Here is a 14206-nt window from a genome sequence, read left to right as displayed (position 1 = left end):
GAAAAGATGTACCAAACTGGAAGAAGAGAATACACAAATCTTCAGTGAGGTCCAAAGACTCATCCTCCAAAACAAAGCATTAGAGGAATACCGCCAGAAAAAGAAGAGAAAGCATTTTTCTTTTTTCAACTGGGGTTCTGCTGCTTCTCCGGCTCAACCTGGAGAAAAATAGGCTGTTCTTCCTCCACCTTTCCTCCATCTCCTTCATTTTCCCCTCTCCCATCTCTTCAACGCACCACAGGCTGCTTCACCTAATTGGCCACAGCATTCACCAACAGCATGCCCTAAACATCACATTTATACAGAACTAAATATGTCATTGAACTTATCAGTGGTAGGTTAAAACACCATCCCTCTTTTCCATCACGCCCCCCAACCGGTCGCAGCAGATGGCTGCCCCTCCCTGAGCCTGGTTCTGCTCGAGGTTTCTTCCTTTTAAAGGGAGTTTTTCCTCGCCACTGTCGCCAAGCGTTCGCTCACAGGGGATCTTCTGATTGTTGGGGGGGGCTCTTTAAACCAAAAACTGATAAGTTCACTGGCATCAAATATGTAAATACATGATTCCTCACAGGAATCATGTATTTACATATTTGCTGAGTAAAACATGGTTTGGTAGAAATACAATTTCTAGGACATTGAAATCAAATTAAAATAATTAAAAAAAAAAATCTAAATATCTGTGTCAATGTGTATGTGTTCATTTATACTGTATAAGAATTCATGTTTTACAGCAAAATATGGTAAATGTGTTTCTATCCCAAAACTTCAAAAACAGACATTTGAGGAAAATGGTCATCAAAGTTGACCTTCATGACCTTCATATCTCCAGCCTAACTCTTAACTGGTAGAGCTAAACCACCAGTACTGTGGTCCTGAGAGCAACTGGCTTCTTATTAGTGGATGTGCTCAGTCCTTTTCACTCCCAAAACTAGGCTGGGGAGAAGAAACCCCTGCTGACTGACCCCCAAACAAACGGCTGTCACTCAGAAACTGTACGTTCCAGTCACAAACCTTTTACACTGTGAGCACAAGGAGAGCTTACTGAAGGAAGACATTTTTGTTTTTGTTAATCTCTATATCACTAAAAGTGACTGAGAAATGACAGTTTAAAAAAAAGCGAGGAGAAAAGTTAACATTGGCGTCTGGGCGATGGGGCGAGGGTACACCTGACACTCTGAGGCTCCTAGTGTAAATTCTTTAAATGTCAGATCTTTGAAAAGGACATTTTCTTAAAGAGCACAACCATAGCTACAATTTGAAGTATAAACTGTGCGGGTACAACAACATTTGTGGGAGTAAAAAGAGCTGAAAGGGAAACTAATTAAAAAACTAAAAGAGCTGAAATTCTTCAGTGAGTGATGAGGTCACCACTCTAAAAGCCTCCAATACAAATTTCAGAAACCGTCTGAACAGGTCATAAAACTTAAAGTGTCACTGTTTGAAAAACGGGAGCAATGTCAAAAGACAAGTAATACCTGAGCAGCTCAAGGTCTCTGTTTAAATAATGTAAACATAGACATCTGATCTGAGGTCAGAGCTGTGATCCTCTTCATATCTATTTATGTATAAATTCATATAAGAAGGAACAAATATTACTGGAGCAGCGCTCAGATGTTCTTGGGAGTATTCTCGCCATTCAGGTGTTTTGTGGTGAATCTGAGGAGAAAAAAGAAAATCAAAGTGGACATTAGTGCAACAACAACAATGCAGTCTGAAGAGCAAAAAGTCCACCAACATCAGGTCCAAATTTCACACCCCATGAGGTCTTCATTTTTTTGTTAAATAGGCCTGACTTTTAAACTGAGAAGAGTAACATCAGTTTCTAATCAACCCAGTGTGATATCATCATAAGGAAGCTGGGAGGTTAAAGACCAGCCAGTGTCCATCATGGTTACAGTTTGTCCTTACCTTGGCAGAAGAACATTGAGATTTAAGTAGCAAACCCACACAAGAATACTCATTCAGAATCCAAAGCAGAGTTCTTTAACCTACTTGAGTGCATTCAGGAGGCCTTCTACAGGAGGCTGGTCCTTCAGCACTTTTATGCAGCCTTTCATCTGAAAACAAATCAATATTGTCAGCAATTCAAAAGCTGCAAATCCTACTGTGTGTGTGTGTGTGTGTCTTACTTGGAGGACTTGTTGAAGGTGCTGTTGGGGTGAACATGGTCATACAGAAAGATGACTCCAACCATGACTCTCATGCAAAATAAGAGAGTGTCCTCAATGCTGAAATGGCTTGAATACTCTCTGGATACACAGAAAGAGACAGAGTAACGAGATTAGAGGAGAAACACAATATTACACAGATGTACGTCTACACTGTGGAGATATGTGTCTAAGCTGGTGTGCAGTTTTATGAATGGGTGTGCTCATACTGTGTGTGAAGACTGAACCAGTGTCTCTGTAGTCTTTATACGTCATCAGGGCTCTCAACCAAACTTTAAGATGTTCTCTTTAAATGAAAATGATTCAAAGTTGCAGTTTTGGGAAACAAAACTGCAACTTTGAGTCAGATCAGTCACCAGGTTTAGTTTGAAAACCCAAATCTGATCAGGTTGTTCTTTTTCCTGACTCTGGTTTAACATTAAAAAAAAAGAAAAAGTGTCCCCACTCTCTTCATGTGTGTCCTGTTTAGAACACAAATAGATCTAAAACATTAAAGCTCACAGCTCACGTTCATGTTGTTTATCTGGTTTCTACTGAAGGTCCTTCAGCAGATGCTGAAGTCATTCTGGATGGCAGGATTTCTCATCTAAGAGAAAACAAGTGGGCAAGTTATCCTTTAGCCATCACATATGTGTAGCGCTCCCCGTAAATAGAAATATTAACAGGGGTAGGGCTTTTGGGTTCTTATGATGTATTCTCGTTGTTTTAACCCTGATTAATTCAGTGTCAATTTAAGCCTTGGATTTAGGTTACACGGTATCAATAAACCCTTTCGAAACACACTTTTTAGAACTCACCTTTAAGGGTTTCTGTCTCTCCAAGAGTTTTAATCAAAAAACCTGTAAACACACTTTCCAGATGAAATGCTTTCTATTTATCTATAAGCTATAAACAAACTCACAACACTCAAGTTTTAAGAAACAATATGAACTGATTTACTTAAAATTATTAGTTTTGATCAAAAGATAGAAAAAAGCAAACACAATTACATTAAACTGTCTTCAACATTTAAATGACTTGAACACATTTGTGTAAATTGACAACCCATATAATATGTGGGCCCACATACACACACACACACCATGCCGGCAAACTCAAAAGGACTTAAAACCAAATAAAAAACGGTGCAGGCCTATTCGTGGCTAGTGTACGTGGAGGCCCAAAACACACTGGCCGCTTCACTCTTTAATGAGCCAAAATAAATGGGTGGTACCTTAGTATTTTGGTTGCTGGGTTGTAATCCAACAGGCAGGTAAGCGCTCTGAAGCAGATCCCTCTCACCTCACCGGCACAGCAGAGTCCACTGCCTCCCCGCTCACCTCGCTTCCAGAACAGGTACAGATGAGGCTCTGTCAATCCTCGAGCAGGGTATTTACTCCGTTCCCGTGCTGAAAATAGTCTTTCCCCTCTCGCACAGTTCAACTGGGTTAGTCCAACTATATGCAAAAAGTCTGTACACTTGTGGTGTGCTGACTCACTGCTATCAAGCTCGTTAGCTTAGCCGTAGCACACGCGCTAACGCTCGGGCTAACATTAGCATTCGTGCCACGGTCATACACAGTCTGTGACAGAAGAATTGGCAATCCCTCTCGTCCTCGCAACAGGAAGAACTTGTGCTCTAACGACAGACTGTCGAGCAGACAGTCCCATAAGAAACACAAGAATCCCCGCTTCTGTGTACTTAGCCTTAAAACTCGCTCCTGTCCTATTCCGACACGCTCGTTCTTAGCGCCTCTCTTTCTCTCTCTCTGCTGACGTACTCTTGACACTCCCTCTACCGTCTGCTCCCGACGCATTAACCCCATAAATGCTCATTCAAACAGTTTTTAGTCAAACTTTCCATTTTTTAAACATAACAAACAAACAAATCACAGTATTAAATGTATTTAAACCTTTCATTACATAAATGACAGTTTTTAATTGACACATTTATATATTAACTGATTTTAACAATTGTTTTTAAACTAAACCAAACACATTTTCTAACTGGGTTACATATGCATACACAAATATTTTGTATACAGTATGAGTTGTGACTTATCGGGACAGACTGAGTGTATGAGTTTAACTCGAGTGTTTCCACAGACCTCGAGCTCATCAAAGCGTAGAGTGACGTGGAGGATCTCAGTGATCTGTTTGCCCAGTGCCTGCTCCCTCTCCAGGTGCTGAGTGGGCGTGAGGGGGGGACATTTAAGGGACATGGCATGGACATGTCAAGCTCTGCAGAGCCTCCTCTGTACACACACACACACACGCGCGCGCGCGTGCACGTGCGAGACATTAACTAATTTTAAAAAGCAAATTCAATCTTCATTCATCATCTAAAAAGTGACTCCTTAAGATGAAACCTATAGCATAACCTGTTGACTAACAAAAGGAAGTAATAATCGTGTCCCAACACGTTCGTTCAGCAGTGTGACTGCACCTAGTTTGAGAGAGAAGCTGTAAAACGTCTCGAGTTTGATGACCAACGGGCAGACAGAGGTCCACGCTCGCTCCTGCAGGCTGGGGTTTTGAATCGCCTGGAAACAAAGAAACAACAAAACATAATCAAACACATCCATCAACCATCACACACACATCTCAGCGGGGACTTAACAGCATAGAGAAAGTGCACTCACACAAATCTAAAATGGTAAAAAAGGGTAGTTGTTGATATGCAGCATTCACAACAGTTTCAGCTGTGTGGTGGCAGGTGTCTCAGTAAATATGTAAGTGCAGATTTTCTTTTCTTTTTGGTAACTTTTTCTTGTCTTATTGTATCCATAATGTGAATCAGCGTGGCATTTGTTCTTTGAGCTGAGCTTCAGATGTCAATCATATCATCAAAATCCATTCTTACATTATATCATTTTCTATGCAAAGTTCTTCTGTTCGATTAACCGTTGAAATGAAAGTTACGGCTTTCTTCTCATTCATATAGATCTGGGCTTTAAAATAACTTATAATACTCTCAAAACAACAATAATAATCAGGGGTGTAGCACAGAACTCTGGGCCCTATGTAGAAGCAGTGTCTGTTGATTTTATTTTTTGATTTTATTTATTTATTCAATTTACTTATTTTAACAAATAATCTGCTGTGGTCCTTAGGGTAGCCAGTGATGAACTATTCATTTACCATATCTAATAAATCTAGGATAGGCCCATAAGTCTGCACAGTTTGAAATCTCCCCACAATAGTGCATTATTTTCTTCATTTTCATTTAAGTAAAAAATGATATTCTTAGTTTTCTAACACATTAGGAACATGCGTAGGCTACTGTGCTGCATAACAAAGACATCAACTATATCCAAGTGAACACGAACACGACCAGCTTTCTTGACACATAGTGCAGTGGTTCAAAAGCATAAAGGCCCAAAACAAAGAAAAGATAAATCATTAAAATGGAACAAATCTGTCCACTCTTCATTCTTCCCATCACCCTTAGGGTAACCTTCATTTTCCTTTCTCTCTTCTCTTCCATCATCTTCTGTCATGTCTATTTGCTCACTATCTGCTAAATAGAAAGACCTGTACAAGAATGAATCATTAAGGACTGCTATTATCCTCTTAACCTGCTCACAGCCTCATACTGTTTTCAACCTGTTTGGTGCTAAGGGACATGAGAAGTCAAACCAGATCATCAAGGCACACAATGATAATTGAATAGTTGAACAGACAAAGTGAGCAGCAGTTCTCCAGGTGAAACTCTTGCTGATGGCAGAGGTCATGCACAAGACATCAAACCTTGAAGCAAGTGGGCTACAGAAGCAGAAGACCACACTGTGTGCCACTGTCAGGTAAGAACAAGAAACTGAGGCTACAATTCACACGGGCTCACCAAAACTGGATAACGCAAGATACAAAACATTGCCTGGTCTTATGTCTTGATTTCTGCAGCGACAATCAGACGGTAGGTTCAGAATTTGGTATAAACAACATTAAAGTATGGATCCATCCTACCTTGTATTAACAATTCTGGCTGGTAGTGCTTTAAACATGCTTTTTATCAGAGCTAAATGTAGCCCAGCTTGCAGCAAATTGCCATAAACCCATGTTCTGCTCCAGAAATTTTGCAGAATGAAAGGGAAAACCCTACAAACATGGCTTCTACCTGCTACCCCTGCTCGGGCATAGGCTGTCAACAAGTGATCTGCAGCCATCCTGGTCCTGGGCTTTTCACAGCACATTTCAGTCACTCACTATACACACACACACACACACACACACACACACACACACACACACACACACACACACACACACACACACACACACACACACACACACACACACACACACACACACACACACACACACACACACACACACACACACACACACACACACACACACACACACACACACACACACACACACACACACACACACACACACGCGGGGGATTAGCTCAAATGGTAGAGCGCTCGCTTAGCATGCGAGACGTAGCGGGATCGATGCCCGCATCCTCCAAACAATTCTACGTTTCTGAGGAATATATTTCGTTGAAACAGTTATCATGGGATAGTGGAAACATCCATTCATAACGCTGCCCCCACCAGTTCAATGCAAATACTAATAATAACGCAAATGTAAATGTCAAGCCAACAAAAATATCTAGTTTAAACTAATAATTTAAAGGGAAGGTAATATGAAAAAAACCGAACAGCTATTGTAAACAGTTTAAATTTGATTTATTCATTGAATTTATTTTGAACAACATTTAAAAGTATCCATTTGAAGATCAACTGCAAACAGCAGTAACTTTGAGGTTCTCCCTAACAGCTGTGCCAGCACTTCCCATTCTGATCCTTAATGTGAAGAGGGGCGTCTTGCAACAGATATGCCTGCAGTGGCGCAAAAAGTGGGTATGAGCTATATGCAGTGCATAGGGGCGCAGCACAGGGGGGCGCCAAAGGGATGAGGGGAAATCATTTCTCTAGTGGGCATTTTCAGTATTTAACAGCTGTGCATATGATATGATCAATAACAGAGGCACGGCGCTGATTAGGCGCACCTGTGCTCCTTAAGGCGCTCCAGCGCGCGCTTTCGAGAACGCGCTCGATCGCGCGCTTTCGAGAACGCGCTCGATCGCAGTTGTTTTTTTATTTGTATCAAGAGGATTTTAAATACTCAGGTTAGCTTAAGTTACTAGTAGGAAAATAACACGTCAATGTTCTGCAACTGTGTGCCGTAGTTACAATATAAGTTATATTGAGAGGGTGCGTTTTGTATGTGTGTGTGTGTTTGGGGGATTGGGGGGCAGAGGGAGGGGGGCACCTAAAAATGTGTCTGCATACACCTCAGAAAGTATATAGCTGCTCTCCTGCTTCTAATAATACTTGTCTTTGTCTCATTCACTCACCCACTGAGGTATTATAGTCAGACTCATTTATGTTCTTTGGGTTGAGTTAAATGCCTTCTGCTCACGTTGGATTCTCCGTGTTCCAGGTTCCTTGATAATTTAAGTGGGAAGAAAATTAACTCACCTTTAGCTGCTTCAAGTAAAGAGTGGGAGGGAGTGCAGTCCTTCTGTGTGACAGGTGTATTAAGGGAAAAGGGCCAAATAAAATATATCTATTGACCAGTCATGGCCATTCTATGCACTCAAGTTTCAATTGAGTACACTAGTTGACATGTGGGTGTCTTCTAGAAACTAAGAAATATACATCGCTCATGCAGGTCTGATATCAAACTGTATAGCTGCTATTTACATGTGCATGTGGAAAGAGAACACAGAATAGTCAAATTAATTTGAAGCAAATACTTACACCTGTGAAATGAAATTATTTGCTCGTGATTTTGTGTCTCCTCACTTGTGACTTTAGACAAAAATATAATACCTGACAGCTGCACCAGGTTACCACGTCTCACTGAACTACTTGCTGCTACTCAAGGCAGAGAAGTGATAAGAACAAGGTCATGCTTGAGTCAGTTCCTGTTGCAACTTGTTTGCAAATTGGGATATTTCCTGATACCTTTAAGCTCCACTGAAGTAAAATAACTTGGATTTTAAAACTTGGATTTCAGTGCTGCAGGCTGACATACACTCCTTAGAGGCTCAGAGTGTGTTTGTTTTGTTTTGTTTTGTTTTTTAAATTAAGCAGACTTTGACCGAGTAGCACAGGTGAATAAAGGGTCAAATTGCAAACATGATGCATTTCCCGTGAAGGTGTGTTATATTAATAGCCACACCTGCAGCAGCGTGGGAAGGCAGATCAGACAAGTGCCAGGGCTTTTCAGACACTGAACTTAGGGATTTCAACTAAAAGAAAAAGTGAGTGAAAAGGACAGAAAAAAAGGGAACCAAAAAAAAAAAAAATTGAAAAGCTTTTGAAGATAAGCGAAAAGGCATGAACATGGATACTGATGTTGGACTCTCAGTGCTGGACTCTTCCTGTGAGACGTCTGAAAATCCCACTACTGAAGAACTGCTTAGTAGCTCAGACCATCATCAGATCCATGACCAGGAGGTGGAACCAGTGCTGGTGTGGGTTCCCAGTGGGAGACGCATAATGTCTGGTTTACTGGGTCTCAATGTGATGGTGCTGGGGGCCGCTCTGGTGGCCGGCCAAGCCTTCAACCCAGAGGGCCTGACCCACCAGGAGCCTGAGGTGTTCCTGCTGGTGCTGATGGGGGTCAGCCTGATCTGGATGCTCTGGTACCTGCTGTGGGCCAGGAAACAGTCGGGTATATCCCCACATAAAGACCATCATGCTGGGGGAATCCCTGTCATCTGTAAGTTCCTGTGCTTGATCATTAAAGCCGACTGTTCACAGGGTTTGTTTGTTTCTAACATCTTCATCTTCATGCTGTGTCACAGTGGCCCTCGTGCTCTTTTCTGCCTTCAGCCTGCTGCTGTTCATCTGCAGGGTTGGTTATTTGATGAGTATGAAGGAGTGCAAGCCAGCTGTCACACTGCTTTCTCCGTTCATAGAGGCTCTTTTTCTCACTGTACAGGTAACGCTGTTTGATTTCTGGTAAATTGTCGCATGCTGTAAAGTCTGAAGGTAGAGTGGAGAACTATTTAACAAAATTGTAAAACTCTAAATTTATTGCCATTTTGTAGTCTCACCTCACAGTACCAAAGAGTATTGCAGTTACTACACCATAAGAGAGTGCAGGAAAATGCTGGATCCCAGTTATACCAGTGAATATTTATTTGAATACTATCCTGAGACCTATCCTGTTCATTTCTAGCTCCATATTTTCATTCTTGAATCCTACTATAGTAGCTTTACATGATTGTGAGTTCAAAATAATCCTTATATGTCTTATAATGAGCCATATAATGAGCTATATTAGGGATATCTGCAGTCACTGACATCACAGAGAGCCAAGAGCTGGATGAACTGTCACACACCGAGTATTTAGGGCTGTCATGGTCCTGGGCCGTGTGCCCAGCATTTTGTGTTTAGTTCTGTTTTCACTGAGTTTTATTATTTCCTAGTTTATTTGGGTTTTCATTGTTCATCTTAGTTCTGGCTTTGTTATCAGTTGTGCTTTTCTAGTTCCCTTTGTCCCCGTCTCCCCTGCGTCTGTGTTCTTGTGTCTGTTTTGTCCTTTTGTCAGGTCCCGGACCTCCTGTGTTTTCGTATTCTCAGTCTTGTGACTAGTCGGCATCTCTGTCCTGTGTGTGTGTTTCTCTTTGTCTGTTTCCCTGTGCCTTGGTCCCTGTTTAGTTTTCTCTGTGTGCCAGTCCCCTGTGGTAAGTCTGCGTGTACCTTGTTAGGTGTTTCCTGTTTTATTTTGACAGTCTTGTGTTCCCTGTACTTTGTGTTTAGTTTTGCTTCCCCTGTGTTATTAGTTTCATGTGTTCCACCTGTCATGTCCTGCTGTTTCCTCTTGCCCTGATTACCTGATGTGTATTTAAGCCCTCAGTTTTCTTCTGTTCTTTGTTGTGTTGTCATCTATGATTTCTGCTGTGTGTCTATCTAGTTCATGTGTCCCTTAGTTTTGACACCTGACCAGCCCAGTTATATGTATTCCCTGTCACACTGCTCAATAAACCACCCTTTGTTCAGTTTGTTTGTAAGTCCTGTGTTTTGGGGTCTGCCTTCATTTGCCACACAGCACACCATGACAGGAGCAGCCTGAAACCTGAGCTTTTAGCACACAGGGATTGCTTGTACATACATGGACTTATTATTTGAAACTTTGAGCATCAGAGCAGGACAAACAGGAAATAAGGAAAAGCATTTAGGTTCACTCAGGACTGAAGAAGACAGATTTGACTTTGACAGGAGGCATTTTTAATAAAGCCTGATAGAGAGCCTTGCATACTGTCACTTAAGTACACAACTGTGCCTTCAGTGACCGCTGATTTACAGAATCACTGGTTATTGATGAAGATACAGATTTACAAAAGCAACCTTAACAGGTTACACCACAAATTAAATGATAAACAGCATCCTTCATGGCACACTTGCAATGCATAGTTACACAGTTATGTTCGCTCAGCCAGAACATGATAAAAACACAAACAATACCTCTGTTTGAACAGCGTACTGTAAAAAGTGGGTGCGGCACTTTTTCCGGGTGTACAAGAGGTTTTCTGAACTCACCACACACACGTGAGCACAAAGACTCCTCATCACAACATCTTTCTTTGGCATTCTTCCTCATAATTTTTTAAGCTTATGATTTACCTAGTTAATCCCAAATTTGTCTTTAGTATACATTACTAATGGCCTTAAAACTGATTAGTAAAACTGACTCTAACCCTTATATAGACTTTTCTACTAGCACTCAAAGCGCTTTATACAACATGCCTCATTCACCCATTCACAATCCAATGAACGCATCAGAGAACAACTTAGGGTTCAGTATCTTGCAGACTGGAACAGCCAGGGATTGAACCACCAACCTTCTGATTAGTAGGTGACCTACCACCTGAACTACAGGAGGTAGGTCATCTGACATGTATCTCTTTGGGCTGTGTGAGGAACATGCAAACTCCACACAGGGCCAGGATGTGAACCAGAAATTTTCTTGCTGTGAGCCGACAGCCTTAAATTCCCCACCACCTATTTTCTGATCGTGTGTCTGTGACAAGGCAGCATCTAACCTCACACAGAGGTATTATTTCTTATTTGCACCATATAAGATCACTGATATGCTGTTTTACTCTCAGACTCTGGAGGTTCGCTCACGATCCTTCAAACACCAGCAGGAGCTTCTCTCTGCAGGAACCTGAGCAAATGTGATGTGAACACAGATGGTTCTTGTGACAGTGTCAGAGTTCCCCTTGAACTCGGTCACCACTGCATATAAAAAAAAAACACATACACACAAACAGACATGGCATTTACAGGCAGCCTGGTGGTGTGGTGGTTAGCACTGCTGCCTCACACTTAGAATAACATCTAGAAGGCATGGGTTCAGTTCTGCCCAGGCCTCTCTCTCTGTGGAGTTTGCTTGTTCTCCCTTACATAGATGTGAATGTGAGTGTGAATGGTTGTCTGTTTCTCTGTGTTGGCCCTTTGACAGGCTGGCAACCTGTACAGGGTGTACCCTGCCTCTTGCCCTATGTCAGCTGGGATAGGCTCCAGCACCCCGTGACCCTGAATAGGATAAGCAGAAGCATGTACAGTTTCCCAGTTCCAAGATTCCTTAAAACCATAATTTTCCTTGATTAGACCCCCACTGATGGATCTAAAAATCATCTCAATAAAACTGAGTCAAATTTGACCTGGAATAGCCTCAGAGTAGTAAAATCTGTACAACAGTGTAAACATTTTTAAATATTTTCATTTTTGTGTATATTGGGACACTTTAGAAAAAGTCAAATTTGAAGCTAAATTAATGAAATTTATGATATTTTTGCTCCTGTCAAACATCAAAACATGTCAAATTTGACCCGAGCAGAATGGAAGGGTTTAGGAAGTCAAAATAAACTTTTCACCTTAAAAGTTTCTTCCACTCTAAATGAGGTGCTTTTCCTCAACCTGATCACGGTTGCTTTTACTCCAAGATTTCAGATCATATGTCAGCTATGTTAAATAACTTTACCTCTCCTCCTCAGTCTCCGCCCTCTCCACTCTACCTGACTTAAAAACAGGCTTGTAATGTTTCAGGTGTGTCCTCATTGAATAACACTTTTGTTCCTTTTGTAGACATATTTAGTGTGGAGTCACTCCAAAGACTGCATTCACACACACAAGATAACCACCAGGTGCACACTGCTATATTATATATTATATAGTTCATGCATGATTTTCATGCATAAATACATGTTGTTTTTTAGAAAGAAATCTCTAACTTCAGCTTTGCAGGTCTGGGTTGATGGCGATCCTCTCCACTGACCTGCTGCTGTGGCTGAATGTGGTGACAGAGGACAGCATCCACATGGAGATTGAGATGGAAAAAACAAACACCACAAGCTCATCTGAAGATGACAGCTTGGAGTTAATCGGTAGGTACTGCAAGAAACACTCACTGAACATCCTGAGGTTTTATGTTTGAGCTCGTTCTCCTGCAGCAGGAGGAATTTAAAGAATACTGTATTTATTTTCCTTCCTGCAGGGAATTTAACTTTGTGTCGGTGCAGTGCGAGTACAGCCTGCCTCGCCTTCAGGAAGGGCTTTGAGATCCTTTATCCCTTCAACATTGAGTACTACCTGATGGCAGGCGGGATGATCTATGTGATGTGGAAGAACGTGGGCCGCAGGATAAGTCCAGGTCACCACCACGCTGCTCAGAAGCTGACTCTACGCATCTTCTACAGAGGTGGGATCACATTCGGCCTCGTGTTTGGGGGCCTGGTCCTTGTTGCAGGAGTGACTGCCTTCATTCTCTATCAGGTCTGGGTGACCCAGCCGGACCTTCGCCTCACCGCCTTCCTCATATTTTATGGCTACCATGTAGTGGTCATGCCCCTCATGTCTCTTTGCTGTCTGATCGGGATACTAGTTTACAGACTAGAGGCGAGGGCACACGAAGGGGGGCACAACCCCACCCGTAGTCTGGATGTGATCCTCCTGTTGGCAGCGTCCCTGGGCCAGCTTGTACTGTCCTATTTTTCCCTTGTAGCGGGTCTGGCTATGGGAAACCGCGATCTTCTGGGGGACCTGGATCTGTCCTACTCCCTCTTGAGCCTGCTGGAGGTCGTCCTCCAGAACATCTTCATCATCGATGGCCTCCACAGGCACCCGAACCTCATCAGGAAGGAAAAGCAGTGGAGCAGGAATGTAAAGGTACCTGCATCTCTTCTCGTGCAGTTTCAATGAGATGCAAAACACAATCCAGAAATACTGTCGTTTTCTGAAATATTGTTGCCTTGTCCTAAATAAAAGATAATTAAAAAAAAAAAAAGATTTTTTTTTGCACTGTATATATATGAATGGTGTGCAAAGAGACATTAAAAAGTTTTGTTTACATTAAAAACTGCTCAACAGCTGAAGATGAAGGTCGCTGTGCCAGCGCAAGAGAACAAGAAGCCAGAGATTTCATTCCTGGAGATCAAAACATCAGCATCCCCCACTGTTGAAGAGCATGATGGGAAGAAATCCTGGACCAGAAGAGCAACACAAGAGATCTGTGCTTTCCTCATTCTCTCGAACATCATGGTAGTATCATGAGTTTGTTATGAAGGAATATTCATAGCTGATCTGTATTTATATAATGTGTAACTGTTCCCTCTTCTTACAGCTGTGGGTGATTCCTGCGTTCGGAGTCCATCCCCAGTTCGAGAACAGCCCAGGAAAACAGTTTTTCGGCTTCAGCGCGTGGCTCGTTATGGTGAATCTGGGTCAGCCGCTCGGTGTCTTCTACAGGATGCACTCTGTGGGAGCTTTAATGGAGCTGCTCATCTCTGAATAAAGAGCACAGACTCATCCCGGTTACACTAGACTGGTTCACATTAAAAAAGTGGATTTAATGTGAAGTTATTTTTAGGTCAGACCTTTTGATAATGTTCCAGGAGACTGGTGATGTATGTGTGTGTAAGGATTTTTAAAAAAGTGTGAGCATTTGACATCTTCTGGATGAACTGGAATCAAGTCACCATCAGTGAGGCTCTTGCAGCCATCATCCGAGCAGTGTGAGCGGCAGATTAA

General features: G+C 42.0%; 1 protein-coding gene, 1 long non-coding RNA gene and 1 other non-coding gene across 3 annotated transcripts; 2 read left to right on the top strand and 1 right to left on the bottom strand.

Annotated features, from left to right (window-relative positions):
* Positions 1-687: 687 nt before the first annotated feature.
* On the bottom strand, positions 688-3899 carry LOC115798669 (uncharacterized). The gene is made up of 4 exons (XR_004021492.1): positions 3382-3899; positions 2130-2249; positions 1993-2057; positions 688-1656 (listed from the first exon to the last, which is right to left on the bottom strand). It is a non-coding gene; the product is annotated as an uncharacterized LOC115798669 (long non-coding RNA).
* A 2651-nt stretch (positions 3900-6550) lies between these two features.
* Positions 6551-6623, top strand: trnaa-agc (transfer RNA alanine (anticodon AGC)). Its single transcript has one exon. It is a non-coding gene; the product is annotated as a tRNA-Ala (tRNA).
* A 1789-nt stretch (positions 6624-8412) lies between these two features.
* On the top strand, positions 8413-13970 carry LOC115798455 (proton channel OTOP3-like). Its single transcript, XM_030755300.1, has 7 exons — positions 8413-8888; positions 8974-9110; positions 12266-12324; positions 12425-12564; positions 12675-13345; positions 13547-13717; positions 13800-13970. The coding sequence occupies exons 1-7, from the start codon at positions 8504-8506 to the stop codon at positions 13968-13970; spliced, it is 1734 nt and encodes a 577-aa protein (XP_030611160.1). The 5' UTR covers positions 8413-8503.
* The last annotated feature ends 236 nt before the right edge of the window (positions 13971-14206 follow it).

This window comes from Archocentrus centrarchus, chromosome 19, assembly GCF_007364275.1.
Source record: "Archocentrus centrarchus isolate MPI-CPG fArcCen1 chromosome 19, fArcCen1, whole genome shotgun sequence".
Lineage (NCBI taxonomy): Eukaryota > Metazoa > Chordata > Actinopteri > Cichliformes > Cichlidae > Archocentrus > Archocentrus centrarchus.
The sequence above is the reverse complement of the archived record's forward strand: the minus strand, read 5'-3'. Positions and strand labels throughout refer to the sequence as shown.